We start from the raw sequence: 24,195 nt of genomic DNA, 5'->3' as shown, positions 1-24,195 counted from the left end.
CATATGTACCCGGGCTAAGTGAAAAACTTAAAAGAATTTTACAAAGCAATGGTCTAAGGTTAGCTTTAAAGAGTAATAATACTTTGGGTAGTTTTATAAATTCTAGAAAGGATCTAACTTCATTGGGGCAACAAAGTGGGGTTTATCAGAACCCATGTACTTGCGCAAGCTCATATGTGGGACGCACTAACCAGAGTTTTGAAATGAGATTATTACAACACGGAGATTCTATTTCTTCGGCTTTAAAGCAAGATTCTAAGTCTGAAGATTTTACTTCAGCCCTTTCAGAACATATTTTTAATTTTCCAGACCATTTTACTTTGTTCGAGAATGTCTCATTGATTTCTAGGGAAATCAATGAGACATTGACATTTTCGTGACATTTTCGACATTTTCGTGAAATTCTTGAAATAAAGAAAATCTTATTCAAGAATATTGCTTTGAATCGGGATACAGGTGAATATAGGCTGAACCCTATCTATGATAATTTATTAAAATATGACAGAGTAAAGTTCAATTCACCCAATGTAGTTGACCTTTGTCCAAATGTTATATCATTGAACGCTAATGAACCGAATTCAAGAAGGTTAAAGAGAATAGCTTCCGCCTTTGCTTTGAAAAGAATTAGAGATTTAAACAATATGTAGTGTTATTTGATTTAGTATATAAACTTTTGTTTTAAATTATTTTAGTTTAGTTTTACTACTGATGACGGTCACTGTATATGTGACCGAAATATCTGGTATTTTTGTGAATTTCTATTACTGTTATCATCATCACTGTCTATTAAAAGGATTTTATCCCTATTTAAACTTTGTATTTATTTTTCTTAATTGGAATAGTAAGAGACGACCTGGCCACAACTTATGATTATGACATCATTGATCAATCTTTGACATGATGAAATTGTAATCTTATTTTAGTTACTATGGGCTAGAAGTTCTTTCTTTACTGTAATCCTTATTGTAATCAAGCCAATATATTTCCCTTGTTGTTCAAGCCAAATGCTACCGCTGCAACCCGGATGACTCTATTTCTTAGGAGTTATTGGTTATTTTTGTTTTTACTATGGGGAGTGATCGTCCCTTAATAGGGTGATAGCCACCGCTACCACCCGGATTAGAATAGGCAAGTGTTCGGTCTTTATTATAAGCATCCCGGAAAATGGAATAGTAAGAGACGACCTGGATACAACCTACGATTATGACATCATTGATCAATCTTTAAGATTAATTATAATCTTATTTTAGTTACTAAGGGCTGGAAGTTTGTTCTTTACTGTAATCCTGTTATCGAATTGATTTCATTAGTTTCGGTGAAAATAAGTATTTAGTATTCATGTTCCTTTTTTCTTTTTATATAGTACTCCGTCATTCCCCTTTTTGTAGACGGGTAAGAAATAGATTATTATTATAATAAAACAACCAAGTAGCTAACTAAGTCCAATGTATGCAATGGATTGTTACTCCAATGATCGTCTTTTAATGTAATCCCTTGCTGTTCAAGCAAAGGGACAGAAAGTTTCCTATATAGGGGTTTTGGACAAGGCGGTTCTAATGGTGTACTTTTTGTTATGATCTGACTCTTTTTTTTAGGAGCTATGGGTTTTTATATTTCTTAACAATGGACGTGATCGTCTCTTACTAGGTTGCTAGCTACCGCTGCGACCCGGATTGAATCACGAAAGACGTCAGTTACAACTTGGGTTTTGTTTTATGCTATATCATTACAAACAGGAAAAAGCCTACGGCTTTTTCTTCCTTGAAATAGTAAGAGACGAACCTCAAGCAATCAAGTAGCTAACTAAGTCCAATGTATGCAGTGGTATGTTATTCCAATGATCGTCTTTTAATTCAATTTAATGTAATCACTCATTACGTCATATATGGTTATCCGAATGATCGTCTTTTAATGCAAACTATGACGACATTCATTATTTATCTAGTAGGGTTTCAGACAAGGTGGCTCTGATCATGTACTTTTGTTTTGATCTGACTCTATATTAAGGAGTTCTGGGTTTTTATATTTCTTATCATTGGACTGATTGTCTCTTACTAGGTTGCTAGCTACTGCTGCGACCCGGATTCACATAGATAGTAGTGAGAGGCAGACTGGCCGAGTGGTCAAAGGTAATGGTGTTAGCCACCAGTCTCTTTGAAGGCGTGGGTTCAAATCTTACCGCTGATATACGATTATGATTTACGTACAAAAATCAAATATCTTTGAAAAAACTGCAGTATGAAAAGACATCAAAATGCAGTTTTTAATTGAAAAATTTGTTCTCTCTTAGAAATAATTTATTTTAGTTACAAAAGATTTTTAACCCAATTAATTTCCTTTAAAATGAGCCATTGAACAACTCTCTACGATGTTCCAGTGCCAAGCTATCTGTCGAAAAGAAGAAACAAAAAAAAATATCCTGTTTAGGCAGAATGTTGTAGTAGCTGCCACTTTTCTTGATTTTCAAGCCAATATATTTCCCTTGCTGTTCAAGCCAAGGGACAGAAAGTTTCCTATACAGGGGTTTCGGACAAGGCGGTTCTAATGGTGTACTTTTTGTTTTGATCTGACTCCCTTTTTAGGAGCTATGGGTTTTTACATTTCTTAACATTGAGCGTGATCGTCTCTTGCTAGGTTGCTAGCTACCGCTGCAACCCGGATCAGGAGTTAAACAGGGTTGTGGTCTATCCCTCTTTTTATAAATCATTTGGATGGAATTTGCCTTAAGGAGCACGGGAAAGGCAATGGATGACCGCGGAATCAAACGAGAAAAAAAAAGTCTCTTGGGATTATACTATACCAGTGATTTGAGAATCCAAGATGAAATTGTGAGAAAAAAGAATAAACTTTTTAGGGTGCTAGAATAGGTTTGAAAATTAAAGTTAAGAAGACTAAGTCGCTCTAGGAATAAATGAAAATGAAAAGGTGAAGTTGGGTAATGAATAGATTGATCAAGTGGACAGCTTCACTTACCTTGGTGGCATTATTAGTAAAGACGATGGGAACAGTGAAGATGTCAAAAGTAGAATAGCCAAGGCTCAGGGTTTTTTTCACAGTTAAAAAAAAATGTAAAAATAGGAAGATAAGTCTGCAAACCGAGATTAGAATATTAGAGGCTACAGTGATGACAGTGGTCAAATATGGCTCTGAAGCATGGGCGCTCCGAAAAGCGGATGAGGATTTGCTAGATGTTTTCCAGAGAAATTGCTTAAGGATTGTTCTGGGTACACGGCTGGCTGACCGTATTTCAAACAATAGGCTATACCAAAAACATGGTTCAATACCGCTCTCTAGGGCTATAATGAAAGAAAGGTTGAGATGGCTAAGGTATGTTCTGCGGATAAAGGATGACAGGTTGCCGAAGATTGTCCTTTTTTGGCCAACCGTCTAGGGCTAAACGGAAAGCAGGTCTTCCTCGTCTGGGGTGGGAGGACGTCATAAAGAAAGATTTAAAGGAAATGAGAATTTCCTGGGCGGGCGTAAGAAGGGAGGCTTTGAATAGATTGGGAGCCGTGCGTAGCTGTGTTGGCCTCAGGCGGCTTGGTGCTGCGGTGAGTTGTTAGTAGTAGTAGTAGTATTAGCGCACATTATACTAAACTGCATTTGTCCAGAGGACTAGAAATTATAAATTCAATCCATAGGTTTTAATGATTAGCACCATTGATTTGAGACTTAGTAGCATTTCTCAACTTCTATTGTAGGTTTGCAAAACACTTGAAATCAAACAGTTTGTGGTAACGAACTGGAAATACGGAATGACTCGGCCCAATGGTAACCAAAACTCTAAAAGACGGAATTTGATGTTGGTAGATACATCATAGAATTTGCTTTTTATCCTGATTCCAAATATATCAAATTCATCAAGTTTAATGTTACCCATCAACGGCCACGAGCCTGAGAAAATTTGCGTGATTTTCAAAAAAGGATGGAAAAACCCCCTAAAAGTCCAGGAACCTTAATGAAAATCGCACCATCAGATTCGGCGTATCAAAGATCCTGCTATAAAGGTTTCAACCTCCCATCAGCAAGAATGTCGAATTTTGGAAAAAAAATTCTGCCAGAAGAAAGACCACGGATGCGTATTTATTTGTTTTTTTTTTCCAAGACTGGTCGTATCAAACCAACGGTCCTAGAAGATCGGGAGAGGGCTCAATCAAACGGAAATGAAAATTCTAGTGCCCTTTTTAAATGGCTAAAAAGACTGGAGAGTAACTACTTCCCTTCCCACACCCCGTTTTTTCCCAACGTCAATCCGATCAAAATTTGGAGATCACAATTTTTTTTCCAGCAAAGTTGAAAAGTCCAATAGCTATGGCTTTAGGGATGACATGATATCCGCAGCCTCTGGGAAAAGAGCTGTAAATTATGAAATTTGCCATTATTTCCATATAGTGTTTACTATTAGGATGTTCCCTTTTTCTGAGGAGGGGGAATTTTGGCATAGGGGGGGGGGGGAATTTTCCACGGAGAGGAAAATCCCCAGGGAAATTTTACGCAGAGGGAATTAACCAAAATTCCTATATAAAATTATTTTTATGTCTTGCTTTTCCTTTGGCAACTCAATTTTACTTGTGGAGGGGGGAATTGTCCAGGAAAAATTTTCAGCAGGGTTAAAATTGTATGGGAGATATTACGACGGGTGGGGGGGGGGGAGATTTCGACGAAGGCGGGGATTTTCGGCATGACTTGAAAAATGACCAGAAATTAAATAAAAAACAAGTCTCTTTTCAAATAAAAGTAGGCTTAGGAGAATTTTCGAGGTGAAATTGTCCGCAGGAAATTTTCCAGGGGGAATTTTCAGCGAAGATCGAATTATCCGGGGGGGGGGGGATTACGCGAGAGGCACTTTCTATGGAGGAATTTTTCATGGCAGAGAATTTTTTATAAAGGGGAGAGGCGTAATTCCCAACACTATTTGAAAAACAATCAGAAATTAAAAAAAAACTCAACTGAACGTAAGGAGAAACATTAAAAATTAAAAAGAACAGAAATTATTCCGTATATGAGGTGGGCTACGCCCTCCTCAAGACCTTGCTCTTTGCACTGAAGTTTGATTTTTTTTTTGTCCCAAATCTGTAAGAACTACTACTGAAACAAAAGGACCGTTGAATTAGAATAAGAAGCTTTTTTAAAGTACTGAAAAACTTTAGCGTAAAGTGCGAGGAATTGAGAAGAAAGCGGCCCCCCTTATATACGGTATAATTTTTGTTCACCTTAAGTTTTAATATTGCTCCTTACTTTCAGTAGAAAAACTTGGATTTTTTACTTAATTACGAAACGAGATGGTAATGTTAACAGTACCAAGAATCATTTATAAAAATCACTGAACAGCCTCAACTCCAAGGATTTCGTGAATAATGCCTTTTTTTCCTGTAAATACTTAATTGAAAATTCCTAATGTCCTTTGTCTAACTGTACGTCTAACTTGAATGGATTAACTGAAATTTTTAAACATACTCTTTGGATGTCTATCGAGCCACTCTTGAAAATAATTATTTTTCTAAAATATTGATACCTCAGAAAAACTTTCTGAACAACTTGGAACACTTTATAGTCCTGGTCTAGCCGTTATTTAATACTGAAAAAACTTTTTATTTTTTATTCTTGTTAAAAATATGTTGTGCTATTCAGAAAATACTTAGTACAATTACATTTTCTACTATGAAACAGTTGGTGGTAACAAAGCGACTCGACTCAGCCCAATAGCAACCAAAACTCTCAAAAAAGGGATTTTGATAACAATTAATACATTAAAAGAATTGAATTTTTATGCTTATTCCATATAATTAAAACTCATTTAGTTTAATGTTAACCCTCAAAAGCCTCGAACCTGAGAAATAATAGTGCAATAGTGCAACAGCTTGGACACTTCCAGGGCTGGTATAGGCGTTACTGAATATTGGATAAAACTTCTTTTTTTTTTTGGTGAACGTCAACAAAATTAATCACTTGGGTGAAAATTACAAGCAGGCAGAAGCTAATTATTTTGAGGTTTGCACCTTCAGATACATTGAACAGTTTTAAGAGAACTAATGTGGCTATAATGACACCATTGCAATCTATACCTTGGCACTATCAATCACCATATCTACAGATATAGGCATCTTCAGGGAGTTCTCCACTAAAAAAAACAACAACTTATCCTTCTTAGAAAACGTATTCTGGAAAATGCTAAATTTACAAATCCGCTAATATACAACTTTTTTTTTACAATTTGTAGGCCTAAATATATCCTTCTATCCAAGCATCAACGGCTCCTCCTTCCATTTGAGAAACTGAATTGATTTTTCAAACTAACCTCAAAAATACATAAATACACCAAACGACATATCCTACCTTTTTTACTGATAGAGATGGATTTTCTTTCAAATCCCGAAGAATTTCTTCTTCGTTTAAGATTCGACGAAATTGTGTGCGTCTTGACAGAAGTGTGACTCGGATTTTGTCTGTAGGCTCGAATGACGGAAGTCCAAGACCGTTCCGTATGAAATCCGAAAAACCTTTGAAAAGTCCAGAGGCCTGACAGTGGGGCATCTAAAAATAGTCATAAATAAGACAAGACAATGCAAGGATATTTATTAAAATCGTCAAGATAAAAAAAAATACCAGAAGAATGGCGAAGATTGCCTGTCTTAAATTAATACACCCAATACATATTCTTCACGTTTCGAGTCACATCCGTGCTATTACTAATTGGTGTTACACAATCGTCCAGTCACCATAGTTAACGATTAAAAATCTTGATATTTTATTAAAGATACAACAACGGCCTCTACTACACAGATGAAATGAAAAATAAAATCTTTTTAAAGACAGAAAATCATTGTTTTAAATTAATTTCCACTAGAATACTCTTAATAAAAAAAAAGTGTCAAAACCTTTTTGTTAACATCATGGACGAAGATAACCAATTTCTTATATCTCAGTCACAAACAATTGTATAATATGTCAAACTTTTGAGACGGTACGTTGAAACTGAATAAAGCAGCAAAATCATGGGACCCACTAATCATAGGCAGCGCGCTAGCACTGCCTAAGTAAAGAACGATGTGGGCACATTGTGTTTTTTTTCTCCATACCCGGGCACTTCGTATCAAAGGAGTTGTCGTAGAAAGTTCGAAAAGAGGCTCATTCGATTGGAATTGCTAGTGCCCGTTTCAATAATCGAAAGTGATTGGAGGGCAACTAGCCCCCCCCACGCCCATCATTCCCCCAAACACATCCAATCAAAATTTTAGGATAGCCATTTTTTTCAGCGTAGTTGATTTCCAGATAGAAAATATGTTTTTGAGGAGGACACTCCCCAACAACCCTCAGGGCAAAGGTTTTAATTTATGTCCTGGGGTATATAAGGTTTTTATAGAAAGCGTTATCATAGAAACTTCAAAAGGGGCTCATTTGATTGGAAATTCAAAGGGCTAGTGCCTTTTTTAATAGTTGAAAGTGATTGGAGGGCAACTAGCCCCCCCCCCTCACGTCCATCATTCACCGAAATACATCCAATCAAAATTTAGAGATAGCCATTTTTTTTTAGCGTAGGCTAGTTGATTTCCAGACAGAAAATATATTTTTGACAAGGACAATCCCCCACAACCCTCAGGGCAAGGGTTTTAAGTTATGCCCTGGGAGCATATAAGGCTTTTATAGAAGGCGTTGTCGTAGAAACTTCAAAAAAGGCTTATTCGATTGGAAATTCAATAGGATAGTGCCCGTTTTAACAGTCGGAAGTGATTGGAGGGCAACTAGCCCCCCCCCCCACGCCCATCATTCCCCCAAACGCATCCAATCAAAATTTTGAGTAAGCCATTTTTTTCAGCGTAGTTGATTTCCAGACAGAAAATATTTTTTTGAGGAGGACACTCCCCCACAACCCTCAGGGCAAGGGTTTTAAGTTATGCCCAGGGGGCATATAATGTTTTATAGAAGGCGTTATCGTAGGAACTTCAAGAAAGCTCATTCGACTGGAAATTCAAAGGGCTAGTGCCCTTTTTAATAGTCGAAAGTGATTGGAGGGCAAGTAGCCCCCCCCCAAGCCCATCATTCCCCCAAACACATCCAATAGAAATTTTGAGATAGCCATTTTCTTCAGCGTAGTTGACTTACAAATGGGAAATATGTTTTTGAGGAGGATACTCCGCCACAGCCCTCAGGGCAAGGGTTTCAAGCTATGCCCTGGGGGCAAATAAGGTTTTTATAGAAGACGTTGTCGTAGAAACTTCAGAAAAGGGCTCATTCGATTTGAAATTCAAACTGCTAGTGCCCTGTTTAATAGTCGAAAGTAATTAGTAATATTTGTTGTTGTTGTTGTTTAGACCAGGGCACTTCGTATCGAAGGAGTTGTCGTGGGAACTTCGAAAGGGGCTCATTCGATTGAAAATAGAAAAGGCTGAAGCCCTTTTTAATAGTCGAAAGTGATTGGAGGGCAACTATTACCCCTTCCAATCCCACCCACACATTTGTCCATTATTTTTCAAAACTAAATGATGCCTTAAGATTAAATCAAAATACACTGTGATAATTCTAATTCCCAATAAGGCATCTCAGCAGTATCCCAAGAACGACTGAGGGTATTATATTCCAACTTTCTAGGCTATTTCTGCTCTAAAAATTTGACCAAATCAAAATAGTGTAAGGGTATCAAAGCTATCAAAGAAAGTAAACAGATTTTTTTGCGAATGGTATCAAGTTTTCCATTTCAGGTCAACTAGAGAAGGTATGAAACTAAGCTAAACAGTACTATTTGTGTCAAGATTTTTATAATGGTGTATGTTGTTAAAAATTGCTGAAAATTTTTCTCCAGAATACAAATAGCAAACCAAACTATTAAGTCTTAAAAAACGAAAAGATTTAAAGTATTATTTTCTTTTTCCCTGAAAAGACTATGTGAATATAAAACGAACAGAAATTAATTAAAAAAACTTTTTCCAGAAAACAATTTTTTCAAAGAAAATTACGGAACTATGTTAAACAAAAAATGACTAAAAATATAATGAAATAATCTACCAGGCTCGAAACTACCACAAATCAGCGTCAATAAATAAATTAAACCCAAAATGAAAAGAAATTAAAATAAATAACCGAGTCAAACTCAAAATTAGCAAAAATTAACATAAGTTTGGCGCAAAACCCCTTTGCCTTCCCAAGGCCAGAACAAAATTTGAACTTTACTGAAAAAATATAAATGTTTTTCCTTTTATAACTTTAATAAATCAAATAATTTTAACATTTGATTACTAAATATCAGTATATGTATATTAAACTGACAATGCACATTCATTTGTATTTTTTCAGTAAACTGCAAATTTTGTTCTGACCTTGGGAAGGCATAGGGCTTTTGCGCCCAACTTATGTTGATTTCTGGTCGTTTTGAGTTTGACTCGGTTATTTATTTTAATTTATGCTCGGTTTGGGTTTCATTTATTTATCAATGCTGATTTGTGGTAGTTTCAAGGCTGGTAGATTATTTGATTTTATTTTTGCTCATTTTTTGTTTAATGGAGTTCTTTACTTTTCTTTGAAAAACTTATTTTGTGGAAAAAGTTTTTTTAATTAATCTTCAACAAACTGACTCTTTAAAGTTTTCTCTATTAGAACTATTGAAAAACACTGACACGACACAAAATTTAGAGAAAAGACTTCATTATTGGGATCAGATTCCTACCCCCCCCCCCCCATCACTAGCAACCTGGGATTAAGATCATGAGCCGGATCTTGCCCAAACAGCCATATAAAGGATACTTGTTAGAAAATTCAAATATCATTTTCAAAAACAGAAGTAAACAGAAGTAAATTTTAAGAAAATTGAGGCATTCCGTCAAAGTTCAAATACATTAAGATTGGATTTAAGCTTGAATAATATTTTTTTATCATAGAAGAGAACAGCAGATATACATTTTTGAACAAGCTACAGAATATTTTATTTGAATTAAGTGGCGACCATAGTCAATCGCATTGTCTTATAAATAATGAGACTAATTCTTTACAGGCGAGCTGATCACGCTTGGATATCAAGATTACGTATATGCTTGGTCACTATGACTTCCAAATCTGTCACTATGGCTCAAATTACTAGTAAAACTTTCAAGTGGACTAACCCTTATAGCAAGTATAAGTCTAAGCGCGGTGATAAAACATAATCGTAAATTATGAAAAAACAATCGACACAACCACGTATGTACTACAAAGGGTTGTTAGTGAATATTGTCAATTTTCTAGTTTGATTCAGAGACTAAACACCAAAACATGGGTTGGGATGAGACATTGTTTGCTCAGCAGAAGAAGTTGAAGTTACTGAAATAAAACGATTGATTTCTTTAAAATAAATACTCGCTTCATGGTGCTTATGATCTGGCAGCTCTGCAGCCATTTTTCACTTTAAAGGATCATTATTTTCTCAACTAATTTCTTCGCAATTTTTCTCATCTAATTTTTTCGTAATTTTTCACAACTAATTTTTTTTGCAATTTTTCTAAACTAATTTCTTCGCAATTTCTAATGACTAAATGTCACTACGCTTGCTACGCTTGTCTCGAGGCCACAGTACTCGGCTTGCTCTTAGACCAAAGGTTATATGATGAAAATTACTCTGCTCTCATTACTAAAGAACACTTTGGTGAAGGACAGCTTTAAAAGCGAGCTTATTACTTTTAAGACATATTGCACATACTCCAAAATTCTAAAAGGGGAAGAAACTCACAAGAGGAGTGTTGTAATACAATCCATAAATCATTCTCGGTAGTAACGGAAATATCACATTTTTGAAGCATATACGTTTGTTCATAATTTTCCGCAGAGTCCACACCGGTTTATCTGTAAACGACAAAAACGCACTGCTAAACATCGAGGAATATGGGTATGTTTCCCAGATTAGGATCTGTACATCCTTTGTTTTGCCAATGGTTTGATTCACATGGAGGGATATGTAAAGGTTTAAGAAGTCACAGAAATGATGATAGTAGCTAACAGCTGAAAAAAAAATTTCAAGATCAGAATAAAATTAGAGAATGTAAAAGTGTGTTCGTAGCTACTACTACTACTGCTACTAACAACTCACTGCAACACCAAGCCGCCTGAGGCCAACACAGCTACGCAAGTTTCTTCTCCATCTCAACCTATTCAAAGGCTCCCTTTTTACACCCTCCCAAGAAGTTCCCATTTCCCTTAAATCTTTCCTAACGACCTACATTCATTAGAGAATAGTAGTTTTACTACAACTACAATTAACCAGGTTGGCACCCAATACCATCAACTCTTCCCACCGAAGCTCGAGGATGTACTGACTTTCATGACTTCCGGAAACCTATAATACTTCATCCGTGAAAAGTGACCTAAATATCCTAGCCTTATTTTCATTAGCACACTAGAAAACGAGATCGAACCAAGTTTCCCCTACAAATTTTTGTTCGATACAAGGTCATTTGAAGGAATACCTAAAATTATCCTTAGATAATTCTTCTGGAAAACAGCTAGCATGTCAAGGTTGGAAAATATGGGAATGCTGGGTAATTATAGTTCCATTGATTACTAAAACTCTCTAGATGAAAAGTTACCAGGGTTTTCAATTTACTTATTTTGGTGGTCAAATATTTGTTTTTAGCCCTTTCTACCAACCAATTTCAAACTTCATAACTACTTATTTTCTCCTCTTATTCATTTAATTCTCTCATTCATTTAGGTTTATCAAATAATCACATTGTTTCAAGTAAAACATACCACTTCTTACTTTCTACAATTTGGATATCGTATTGCACCCTAACATAAATGTTTGGTACTGTAGTACTCCACAGTGTGGTAGACTGTGTGGTCGAGACTCTGTGGTATGACTACAATATAAGCCATTACATACCACCAGTCTTTCATCTCCCTTTCTAAAAAAAAAAGAAAATCCCGCTGATGGTTTTTGTATCCTTCGATTTCCTCAGTTGGGGAACAATGACTACATCCATCTTATAATTTTTATTAATCTGATTTTTTTTCTTTTTTAGTGCATTAATGTGGTGATTTTCTTTTTGCATGGTGATCACTCATTTTGCAAGAATTACATATTAGACCTGAATGACCTTGTCAATATTACAGACCAGAAAAGGCACATTCCTAAATCAAGATGGAGTCTGACAAGAGCTTTATATAATTGATTGTGGAGGTATAAATTGGACTCATGTGTAGTGGAATTTGTCTTCCTATACCATCATTTATTTCATTTACAGATCCTAACAATCAGTATCGGGGGACCTTGAAAAAGCTACAAAATTCTACAGCTTGTTTGCTTGTTTTTTTAACCATAACATTGCAATCCCAGCTTGAAAGAATAAATAATTAATAGTTCTATGTTTAAAGGCTCAAACTGCACAATAAATGAAGGCTCCCATTCCTTGATCATAGCCCGTCTACTCTTACTTCAAACAAGACACTAATCAATTATAGGTACAAATTACAAATCCAAAACATTGAAAACTCTTCCAAACGTTAAAAATAATGGTGTCCCCAAAGTGCTGCATTCTGTTGCTTCACATTTTATAAGTCACACTTTGAAGAGCGTCTTGTGTGCTTTCAAATCATCTTACTAAATCGTTGCTGTTCAGATGACCTTGTTCGCCTTGACAAGTCTTTGTCAAGATTTTTCCTTAAGCAAAACACGGGTAATTTATACGAGCCTAAGACTTTATCCCCGTTCAAAGGACGAATTGGTATGTAGTTTGATGCAGTTTCTTTTTAAAGTTATTAATTATGAAACAAATACCACACTCGTTGAAGTAGACCCAAAAATTTAAAAAAATTTGGGAAAAATTCAAATTTTTTTCAGAATGTAGGGCTAAGGTTAGGCAACGAATAGGTACTATTTGAAAGATAAAGATGGCTTTAAACGATTGTTTGCCTGTTATTTCAAGCAAATCTATGGTCCTATGTTAATTTTAAATTCTTGGTCAACCTTCTTAAGACCATAGGCGGGTGTGCCTTGTTTGCCTCTTTTTGAATTCTTGATCAGCATGCCAAAGACTCTAGACAGGCATGCCTTTCCTAAAACTAACCTGACAAGTATGTGTCCAATAAGAGAGTCATTCATACTCCTGCCATTTACCCGTGCCCCAGCCATTTAAATATTTGCCTCTCAATTACTTGGACTATCTGTCTTGGCTTTTCTCTATCTACAATTACCCAACGTCTTGATGCAACCTATGCAACCTATTGCAAAATACTTGATAACTTCAAGTAGATGGCAGTTTGCGCTAATTTTCCCAATAAAGACGTAGGCTAAGTAAAAGCTTAACGTGATTTACATCATTTCTTGTTCAGCTGCTAAGTGGATATGCATATTCAAAAATAGGTCAATGGTGGAAATGCAAAAAAAGAAAAGAAAAAGGGACACGGACTTATAAAACGGGTTAAGTCTTTAAGCCAACACTAAATATAGGACTATAGGCGGAAACAAAATATTACCAGTTCTTCTGAAAAAGAATTTATAGCCCATGCTTCGACGCGCTTGCTTACCGAGTCTTAATCGAACTACTGCGAGGAGGTATTTCCTGTCATGGGGAATCGCGGGGGAAGGAGAGTTAGACCTGTATTTACTTTCCCCCTTACAAGATATTATTATAATTCGGTCTCCCCCATTAGAAGACCAAATTACCTGTCAAATATTTGCAATATCATATTTAAGACAACAATAATAATTTCTATTGAAGTTTTGAAGGGATTCAACCGCGAAAAAATCTCTTACATTAATGAACTGTAGTTTAAAAAGAAAAAATGAAAAAAATATGTATCGAGTTTCTAGTCACTATGCATGCATCACTAGGTGAAAAAAATATCTTCCATTTGCTATGTCAAGACAAAAGCGATTGGGTTGTTTTAAAGGTTTTTTAGTAAATTCTGACTTACACACAGCAGAAATATCTTCGGTATTTCATATGTCTAACAAACCTTAAGAGAAACCCCGTAGAGCTTGGGCGTGTGTTGATATAGTTAATATCTATTCTTGTTCCATGCACCGTCACTAAAAGCTCTAAAGGTATTTAGCAAATCTAGAAAGACTTGTAGCCTAAAAGCCAGTGTAAGTCATGATACCAATACCGAATTTTCGATGTCAATTGTCTCCAATCTAAAGTAGATGACAACATATATTTATCAAGCTACGCGTTAGACGGAGGGGTTCAGATAACTAGAAATTTTGTAGCATGAACATTAATGGGAAGATCGAAATTTTATTTTTACAACTAGCAAAGCCTGTCCGACAACATACTTAAAAAAACAACAACGCACATTCTGTCGTGAGGATGGGAAAAATCGTTTAAGCCAAGCTCCACTAGTTGGTCTTAAGGTTTATTAGAAATATGTGACTTTTACACAGCAGAATGATTTGCTTTTTCACATTTCTAATAGACCTTAAGAGAAATCTCGTACTGCTCGGGTATGTATTGCATTGTAAAACTAATTTCCCTCCCGTTTCTATTGCATGCACAGTAACTGAATGTTATACAGTTATTTGGCAAATCAAGATATGGATTTGTAGAAACCAGCGTATGTCATGATAATGTCTACTTGTCATTTAATCATATTTTTCAAGCTTAACATCAACTGTCTCACATACAGTCTAAAGTAGATGTCAGCAAATACATATCCAGCCATGTGTTGGAAGAAGAAATTCAGACAACTAGAAACAACAATATCAACCACGTGCACTCTAATAGAAACGGTAACATAGAGAAATAACCAATCAATGGCGATAAGACGTCAATTCTCTTTACTTTATCATAATTTGTCCAAGGCTACAGAGGGCAAGTGATCCTACCCCTTTTCCACCCTGCTTCGTGCTTCTAACCATTGTAACATTTGACATCATTATTGTGCCTAAAACACAAGAGGAAAAAATTTTGCTTTTCCCATTAGGAGCCTAGGCATGATGAAAAGCTGTAAAAAAGATAATAGTTCAAGGAGGCAGATAAATTGTAAAGACTATTGCGATATTCTTCTAATAGGATAGATAATTACATCGGTTTACTTACACTTTTTAAGGTAACTCATTTTAATCCTCCCTAACAGTTTAGTTTCCTTTATTTTCTTGGTATCCGAAACAGGATTACCTGCAATTTTACAAGCAATAGCCTAAATTACAATGAGGAAAAAATTAAAACTATTTTTCGGCTTAGAAACCTAGACATGTAATTTAAACAGATTAATTTACGCTGAACTCGGAATTGTAATCATAATTCTTCCTTTGTCTACAGTTTTTGCGCATTTTTTTCTTCTTTTTTTAATACCACAAACTTCGAAAGTCCATTCAAAACATCTACAAATAAATACACAGAAACTACAGTGCTATTAAAAAAAGAGGGAGTAACATTTTTGAAATTAGCACAGATAAAAAAAATTCTAGACATTAAAAAGAAAATCCAAAACCCCATAACTATGCGGTAAAAATAACCATATTGACCAGAATATTGCAAATCCCAGTGTAAATGCTGAACAAACTCCGAGTCAGGGTCAATAAATCATCGCCTAGTCATGGAACACAATCCTTAGTTGGTCAAGGCTTTTATGTTGGACACCTGATCCTCAGTAAACACCATTGTCAACTGCTTTATATAGTCCTAATCTTTGAACGGATTCATTATATTTCTTCCAAAAACTACTACTATTACTAACGGCTCACCGCAGCACCAAGCCGCCTGAGGTCAACACAGCGACGCACGCTCCTCCTCCATCCCGATCATACCAAAGCCTCCCTGTTTACACCCTACCATGACGTTTCCATTTCCTTTAAATTTTTCCTTATGACATCCTCCCACCCCAACCGCGGACGACCTGCTTTCCGTTGAGCCCTAGACGGTAGGCCGAAAAGGACAATCTTCTGCAATCAGTCATCCTTCATCCGCAGAACGCACCCTAGCCATCTCAACCTTTCACTCACTATAGTCCTATAAAGTGGGATTGAACAGCAGTTTCCGTACAGCCTAATGCTTGAAATACATTCGGTCAGTCGGGTCTCCAGAACAATCCGTAGGCAATTTCTCTGGAAAACATGTAACAAATCTTCATCCGCTATTCGGAGCGTCCATGCTTCAGATCCATATTTGACCACTATCGCTGCTGCAGCTTCCAATATTCTAATCTTGATTTGCAGACTAATCTTCCTATTCTTCCAAACTTTTCTGTAACTGTAAAAAATCACCCTGAGCCTTGGCTATTCTACTTTTGACATCTTCACTGCTCCCACCGTGTTTACTAATAATACTACCAAGGCAAGTGAGGCTGTCCACCGGATCAATCTTTTCGTTACCCAACGTCACCTGTTCATCTTCACTTATTCTTAGCCTTAGTGACTTAGTCTTCTTAAAATTAATTTTAAACCTATTCTAGCACCCTGAACTCGCAAAATCTCCAAAAGTTCATTCACTTTGTTCACACTTTCATCTAGGATGCTCAAATCATCAGCATAATCTAAGTCCAGGAGAGTTTTTCCTCTCCATTTGATTTCATGGCCTTCCATAAGACTCCTGCAAATCTAAAAAAAATAATGTTTTTTAGCGTATCGAACTACAAAATTTCCTGGAGTTATAAACTTTCTTTGGAGAGCAAAGGAATTCCCTCACACTCCTCTACGGCTTTATATATTCAAATTATCAGGAATATATTCAGGACTTTGGGTTTTTAACAATGTAACTGCACAATATTTAATTTTTTAGAACAAAAGAACAATAAAATAAAGAGACATTCAAAATTGTAAATGATAACTATACCTGCGTCAATTTTCATTAATATTGTTGGAGTTTCAATTGTTAAATCACACGTGTAATTGTCCAAACGCTGAAAATGTCTCAGCTCTGGTCCCCAAGACTGCAGCGGACTAATGTGATCACCCATTCGTCGTAGCTTTGCATCATCAACCCTAAAAAATTTTGAAAAGTAGAATTTAAGTAAATTGATTTGTTTTTTTTTCTTTTTTTGGGGGAAACTAGTTTTAAAATTACATTTCATAGCAACTTAAGTTTAAGTGAAAATTATAACACAGTTAAAACATGGCAAAAGTCCATAAAACAAAAAACTGAAAAAGAATGTATTAATAAAATTTGCTTCTTAAAGGAAATTCAGTACGCTAGCCATGTTTGGCATTAATACTTCCTTTTAAAGAATTAAATTTTAAAAAAAAGCTTTTTTTTAAATGAAAGTAAGGAGCAAAGTTAAAACTTTAAACGAACAGAAATTATTACGTATATGAGGGGGGTCAGCCCTCTTAAACACCTCACTCTTTATCCCAAAGTTTTTTATTACTTTTAGAAAAGCATCTTGCTGTTCTAATTAAACGAGCCTTGTCTTTCAGGAAGCATTCTCAAAGAATTGGGACAAAATTCAAACTTTAGCGCAAAGAGCGAGGTGTTGACGAGGGCGCGATCCCCCTCATATAAGCAATAATTTCTGTCCCTTTTTTGTTTTAATGTTGCTCCTTAATTTCAATTGGTAAAACCTGTTTTTATTTAATTTCTGATTGTTTTTTTTAAATAATGTCAGGAAATCTGGCTCTACCTCCACGGAAAAATCCCCTCTCCTCACAGATATATCCTCTCGGCAATTCATTCCTGGTAAAAATTCACCCCGGAAAATTTCCCTTAACATCTCCACGAGTAAAACTAAGTCGGCAAAGAGAAAGCAAGACATAAGAAGGATTTCGTATAGGAATTCTGAAAAATTTCCCCAGTGCAAAGTTTCCCCTGAAAAATTCCTTTTCCATAGACAATTCTCCCCATGAAAAATCCCCCCAGCGGTAAATGTGTCTCCCCCACCCGAAAAATGCATGCATACGTCCAATAGCAAATACTATATGTAAACAATGGGCAATTTTATAACCTAAAACCTTATGCAGGGGCTAGGTATGTCATCTCCAAAGGCAAAATTATTCGGCATTTCAACTATGCTTAACAAAATGGCTATCTCAAAATTTTGATCGGACGATTTCGAGGAAAAAAGGGGCATGGGAGATGGCATAGTTGCCCTCCAATCTTTTTGGTCAATTAAAAAGGGGACTAGAACTTTTAATTTCCGTTCAAATGAGCCCTCTCCCGATATTCTAGGATCACTGGGTCAATACGATCACCCCTGGGAAAAAGTAAAAAAATAAACACGCATCCGTCATCTTTTGTCATAAAAAATTCCACTTTTTTACAGGTATGAGCTTCAAACCTCTATAGTAGGGTTCTCTGATACGCTAATCTGATGGTGTGATCTTCATGTAGATTTTATGACCTTTAGGAGTGTTTCCCCCTTTTTTGAACATCAGGCAAATTTTCTCAGGCTCGTAGCCTTTGATGAGTATATTCCAACGTTCAGAAAAAAATTACAGCTATGCAAAGTAAAAATTGATGAAGATGGTATCAATGATTGTTGTACCTAGTTGCACAAGTTTAGGGGTAAAGCTATACGAATTTTTATTCCATTTGCAACGTCCTAATTGTGCAAAGCTGGCTTTTAGGTTGTCGCAGAGTCAGAATTGGTCAAAAATTAATGTTGAACTAGAAATAAAGGTCATCAAATCAGATTTTATTCCAACAAGCCCATCCTTTTCATTAATAATTTTAATGATGTCAACTATTAACCCATGTTCAATAAATGTTTATGAATTTAAAATTTCAGTTTAATTCATTTTTAAACTAACTTAGCCATATTAAGGCACAGCAAACTGCATGTAGAACCCTTGTTGAATGCATTTGCACTGCATACAGTCTATGATGATCATCATGGCCGTCCAAGCCCAAAATGGATATTACCGAAATAGTTGAAATTTGATATTTTATACTATACCGAGGAAAATAGTAGCCGTTTCAATGTTTTGCTGGTAAATAAATAATCGCCTTTAAGAAAGTGAAGTTTCCAATTTTTGAAGAAGGAAAGAAATTTTGAAAGAAAACTGATGCATTACGGGAGCCGCGGGAAAAATCAGATGTTTTTAAGTAGACATAAGCCAAAACAAATGTAAAGCCTCTGTTCTAAAGTGAAATTAATATAAAAATAATAATCAAAACACCAAAAGAAATGACCACCAGAAAATTTCTTTAAGTTTTGGGTCGAAGTCCAAAACTTAAGTCCAAAGAGCAGCCTATGAAGAAAAGAATAATTCTTAAACATTAAATAAACAACAAGTGAATTGCACCTAAAATATAAGAACAATAACTGAGTATGGTAAATAAAAGGTTCGTAATTTAGTGTTTAAATGAGTAGCAAGAGCCTAGTAAAGAGTGACCGTCCTTTCATAGAAAGTAAAACATCAAATCTGTTTTTTAACAAGGGATTATTCGATAATTTAGATAATCTCATCGAGATTAATCAAAAGAAAGTTCTATCATCCAAGAATTTCTGTAAAGGATGATAGAAGCAAAAGTTACAATATCAAACCCCGAGACTAATCTGAAGTAGGTTTATAAATTACAGTGATGGAGGCAAAAATTGCATATTCTCCAGTATGGGCATGGACCATCTGGAAAGGGATACCTGTTTGAAAAGAAAAGTTATACAAACCAGTTTGTACAGAAGTGCATCCATGAAAACCTTTCCACCGAGTTACTATCCAAGGGATAAGAGTAAATGTTTTCTCCTTGTCAATTTGTTATTTTGGCTTTGTTTTAAATTTGAGCTGCTACAAAAAAAATTAATACAATTGATGTCTCAGCTACAGTCAAAAGTATCCATGATTTGGTCGTGTTAAGGTCAATAATCTCAAACAAAATCGATCAATTTAACAGGTGGTGTAGTTATACGTATATAGACTACATCCACTGTGCGGTCCATAAATGACTAGAAACTTCGAATATGCTCCTAGAACCAGACTTACCCAGAGCTTTGCACAATTAGCTCCAAAACTTTAGATATTATCAGGGAGATTTTTCAAACACTTTGGTAAGAATAGATGTCGCATGGTTCACTTCTTATGATGGAAACATAGATTGTTCAGGAGGCAAGCACGCAGGTTGTCTCAACACATCTTATTATAATTAAATAAGAAAAGGTTTTTTTTACATGGAAGCAAGGAGCAACATTAAAACTTAAAACAAACGGAAATTATTCCGTACATGAGGGTGGCTGCCCTCTCCTCAATCCCTTACTCTCTATACTAAAGTTTTTTAGTACTTTAAAAAAAGCGTTTTATTCCAACTAAACACCCCCTGTGTTTTAGGAGTTGTTATTAAAGAATTGAAACAAAAATTCACACTTTATCATAAAGAGCGAGAGATTGAGGAGGCGGCAGCCCCCTCATATTCGGAATAATTTATATTTGTTGTAAATTTTAATATTGTTTCTTATTTTGGGGTGTAAACCTGATTTTGTATTTGATTTCTGACCATTTTTCAAATCATGCAGGGAAACCCACATCCCCTCCGTGAAAATTTTCTCCGGAAACCCTCCCATCTTCCACGGAGAGTTCCTCCCGCCAAAAATTACTCCTGTGGAAATTCCCCCTCCCCCACGGAAAAATAGCCCAAACGGGTCTTTCACCACTGAAAATTTCTCTGGCACAATTCCCCCAAAACATTCACTCCACAGGTAAAACTGATAAGACAAAAAGAAATTAAGACAAATAAAAAGATTTCCAAATATGAGTCCCAAAAAATTCCCCTCACGTAAAATGTCCCCCTGGATACTTTCCTCCCCACAGAGAATTCTGCCCGAGGAAAATCCCCCCCCCCCGAAAAGTTCCATATATTCCCAATAACAAATGCTATATGTAAACAATGGTCGAATTTCACAACTTAAATCCTTTTCCCAAGAGGCTGTGGGGGATCATGTCATCTCCAGAGGCATAGTTATTGGATCTTTCAACTACGCTGAACCAAATGACGATTTTTTAAATTCTGATCAGATGCCTTTGAGGAAAAAGGGCGTGAAGGGGGTGGGGGGCTAAATGCTCTCCAATCTTTTTGGTCACTCAAAAAAGGCACTAGAACTTTTAATTGCCGTTCGAATGAGCCCTCTCCCGATCTTCTAGTACCATCGGTTCGATACGATGCTCCAGAAAAAAAACCCTAAAAACACGCATCCGTGATCTTCTTCTAGCAAAAAATACAAAACTCCACATTTTTGTAAATAGGAACTTCAAACCTTTACAGTACTCTAATATGCTAAATCTGATGGTGTGATTTTCACTAAACTTGCGTGACTTTTTGGGGGTAGCTGTCCCTTTTTTCAAAAAGCAGGCAAATTTTCTTAGGCTCGTAGCTTTTGATAGCTAATATTAAACTTAATGGATTTAATATATTTTAAATCAATATAAAAAGTCAATTCTTACTATGTATTAGTTGTTATAAAAATTCCTTTTTTTAGAGTTTCAGTTACTATTGGGCCGAGTTGTTCCTTAGTAGCAGTTCGTTACTACGTACTGTTTGGAAATGACTTTTTTTCTTTTTTAAGATCTGAAGCATTAGCAATGGAAATCGTTTTGCGGAAGCCAGAACCCACAGAATCAAACACTGTATCGGATCTCTTTAAGATGTCGTTTTTGGTAAACATTCATTATACGAGATATTTTAAGTGTAGCAGCCTATTTTATAGCCAAAATTTTTTTCTTGCACAAATAAACAGTCTCTCGAAATCTAAGGTACAGAAAAATATAGCCAAAAGATCTTCACATTTGCCAAAACCTTAACACTTGGTCTATTTTGTTTGCATGTACTGCATTCATATTCGATGGCAAGCCAAATTATATTGATATCATATGATGCATCAATCTATTGATGCATTTTACCTTTAAGATAGCTTACACTCACTAAATAGTTAATTTTCTGATTATCACGTGTTCTCCAGGCCACATATCCTTTTTTCTTACTAAGGCCGAATAAAGGGTTTGGCTAGTATTCATATTAGAAGACAAACACCTGAAGTGATAAAACTTTAAGGCGACTATCCATAAAAAAAATGCCTTAAACTTAGTTCCTCCTGTGCTGCCAGAAGCACCCAGGACGTCCAGAAAGATACAACAGGCATTTCTCCCATGCACTGCTGCCCAGGCGTCTTCCCACTGGGGTTTGATTGTCGAGAAGACGTGCTTCGGGTTCCCTAGTATGCGTGACGGAGCAGTAACTCCAGTACCGTTGCGTGACTCCAGTACCGTTCTGGGGATTCTATCTTTCGACATAAGGACAGCATACCGCAAGAACGGCCATCTTCGTTGGTGTGTGAAATATGTTACTAAGAGCTGGCTCGAGAACGAGCGAACTGTCTGGTTGATAACGTGGTCTTTTCCATTAATGCTGAATATCCTGCGAAGACAGTTGTTATGGAATGCAAGGATTATCTTTACCCGGTGCCTATTCTTTTATTCGGAAAAATAGTGGATGAAACAAATCAGAGGTCTAATTCATGAAGTGTCCGATAACTTATTCCACAAAGTATTCGCTGAAATCTGATGTTTCAAGAGATTTCTCGGGGGAGTAGAGAGAATACATAACGAAAAGAGAGTAGCTAATGCTGATTCCCGTACCAGGAAACGTTTCCCCAAGGAATTTGTATCAGAAAAATGACTTCAGTGATGAGTTGCCGCATGGAATGGCATTGAGCAGATTTATACACAAGAAAGCCACTTTTAAATTCATTTCAAATGGCTTTCACCGTTTTATATCATAGGACGTTTCATACACTAATAATCAAGACTAGGAGAATATCAACTTTTGCTGGCGCGGCAAATCCTGCTTACAATTTTTTTTTCATCATGGCCATGGCCATGTGCCTGACCCAATCTTACTCAGGTCGACAGAGTTGGGAATAAAACCGACAATACAAAAGAAACACGCAAAAAAGCTCTTTGAGAGAAATACATTTCTCTTGGAGAAGTATCGAATTCCAGACCCCCGTGGTGTTGTGGCAGAGCTGGAAAGTAATGCTAGAACAGCTGCACCTATACGATTTCCTGCCGTTGCACGTTACCAACGAGCTATCAATGTATGTAGTCTAATCGTTGTTTCTTGAAGTAGTGTGTTTCGTTTTGTTCTTCTTTCTTTTCTGTCTGTACTCCGCCATATTTTTGCGGTAATGATGGGCTAAAATAAAATATTTATCTAAAATAGCACATCGACTGAGGTTAAAAAATAAACAATTCTAATTCTTTATGTATTTTGGCATAAAAAATAGATTGATGTGAAATCTTTTCGACTAACTGAATCATAATCTCCTTTATAAAAAATGGAGAGGAAACTTTTCTAAGGCTTCAGGCTTATGAGGAGCCAAAGTAACCCACTGGAGAAGAGCTAGATCTAAATCTAAAATTGTTATACATTATACACTAGAAAAGGGTGGTTTCCAGAATATCAAGCAAAATCTTCCCTCCCCGCTGCATTTTGAAGTAAAACTAAGATTTGTAGAATTTTTTTCCAGGAGTACAGTTTGAGCATTTGTATCAGTATGAATGAGCATTTCTAAAAATTCACGTGTCACACAATATCATAAGCCAACCAGTATTGATTATCATAATATTAAACACAACAAACACTAGCATTTGCAGCAAAAGCGAGAATTACCATTTCTTTGGTTAATGGGTGAAAAAGAAGTATCAACTCACTGACATCTAGCTCCTACATCTCCTGGGCTCAAGACATCCATTGTATATCGAAGTGGATGTGTTTGTTTAGCTAGTCCTCGAAAGTCCATGTATATATTATTTCCTCTGCAAAATCGCATATGATCAGTGCATTCTAGGAAGCCATTGTCCTGAAAATGTAACCCAAGTGTAATGATATTGACAGTTTAAATCCTCGTGGTGTCATGACTATCTGTAAATTAGAGTACCTAACAAAATTTACATATGTTTCAACAATGTTGGAGGTTTGTTATAGCCTACAAACCTTTGTAGGTATGCGGTTTAGCCTATTTAGCTCATAACATGACAATCTGTTAAATTGCAGCTACATATCCTGCAACGCATAGCTGGGACCTTTTAGTCATTAAATCCAAACTCTTAAGGATATAATTTTCCCAGAAAACCCGGCAAAGGTATTTTTCTAGTCCCTAGCTTTGCACTTTATACTCCTAGAAATTTCTTTGATAATGACATGTACACAACAACAGAAATCTAGGGGAGAAAATGTCTTTCCTCTGGTTTTAGATCTCTTTATCTTCTGTCCAAAAAAACGAACTGCACGGAGAGATTCCATCAAAATGATCCACATAAATGGGGATAGAACGAAACGTTTCCTAACTCCTGATTTAATACGAAACCAG

The 24,195-nt window shown here is 36.0% G+C and overlaps 1 protein-coding gene across 1 annotated transcript in view; it reads right to left on the bottom strand.

Moving 5' to 3' along the window:
• The window catches only part of Eogt (EGF-domain O-GlcNAc transferase), a 79,462-nt gene that overhangs the window by 39,450 nt on the left and 15,817 nt on the right, over window positions 1-24,195 (bottom strand). The window contains exons 3-6 of the mRNA XM_089095441.1: window positions 23,537-23,685; window positions 16,737-16,885; window positions 10,697-10,965; window positions 6,337-6,534 (exon numbers count right to left, since the gene is read on the bottom strand). Of these exons, the coding sequence (XP_088951567.1) occupies window positions 6,337-6,534; window positions 10,697-10,965; window positions 16,737-16,885; window positions 23,537-23,685 (765 nt within the window). The remainder of the gene's footprint in view (window positions 1-6,336; window positions 6,535-10,696; window positions 10,966-16,736; window positions 16,886-23,536; window positions 23,686-24,195) is intronic.

This window comes from Artemia sp. Qi Xiang Cuo, chromosome 10 (genome assembly GCF_049724085.1).
Source record: "Artemia sp. Qi Xiang Cuo chromosome 10, ASM4972408v1, whole genome shotgun sequence".
In the NCBI taxonomy this organism is placed as follows: domain Eukaryota; kingdom Metazoa; phylum Arthropoda; class Branchiopoda; order Anostraca; family Artemiidae; genus Artemia; species Artemia sp. Qi Xiang Cuo.
This window is presented reverse-complemented; position numbering and strand designations above follow the sequence as displayed.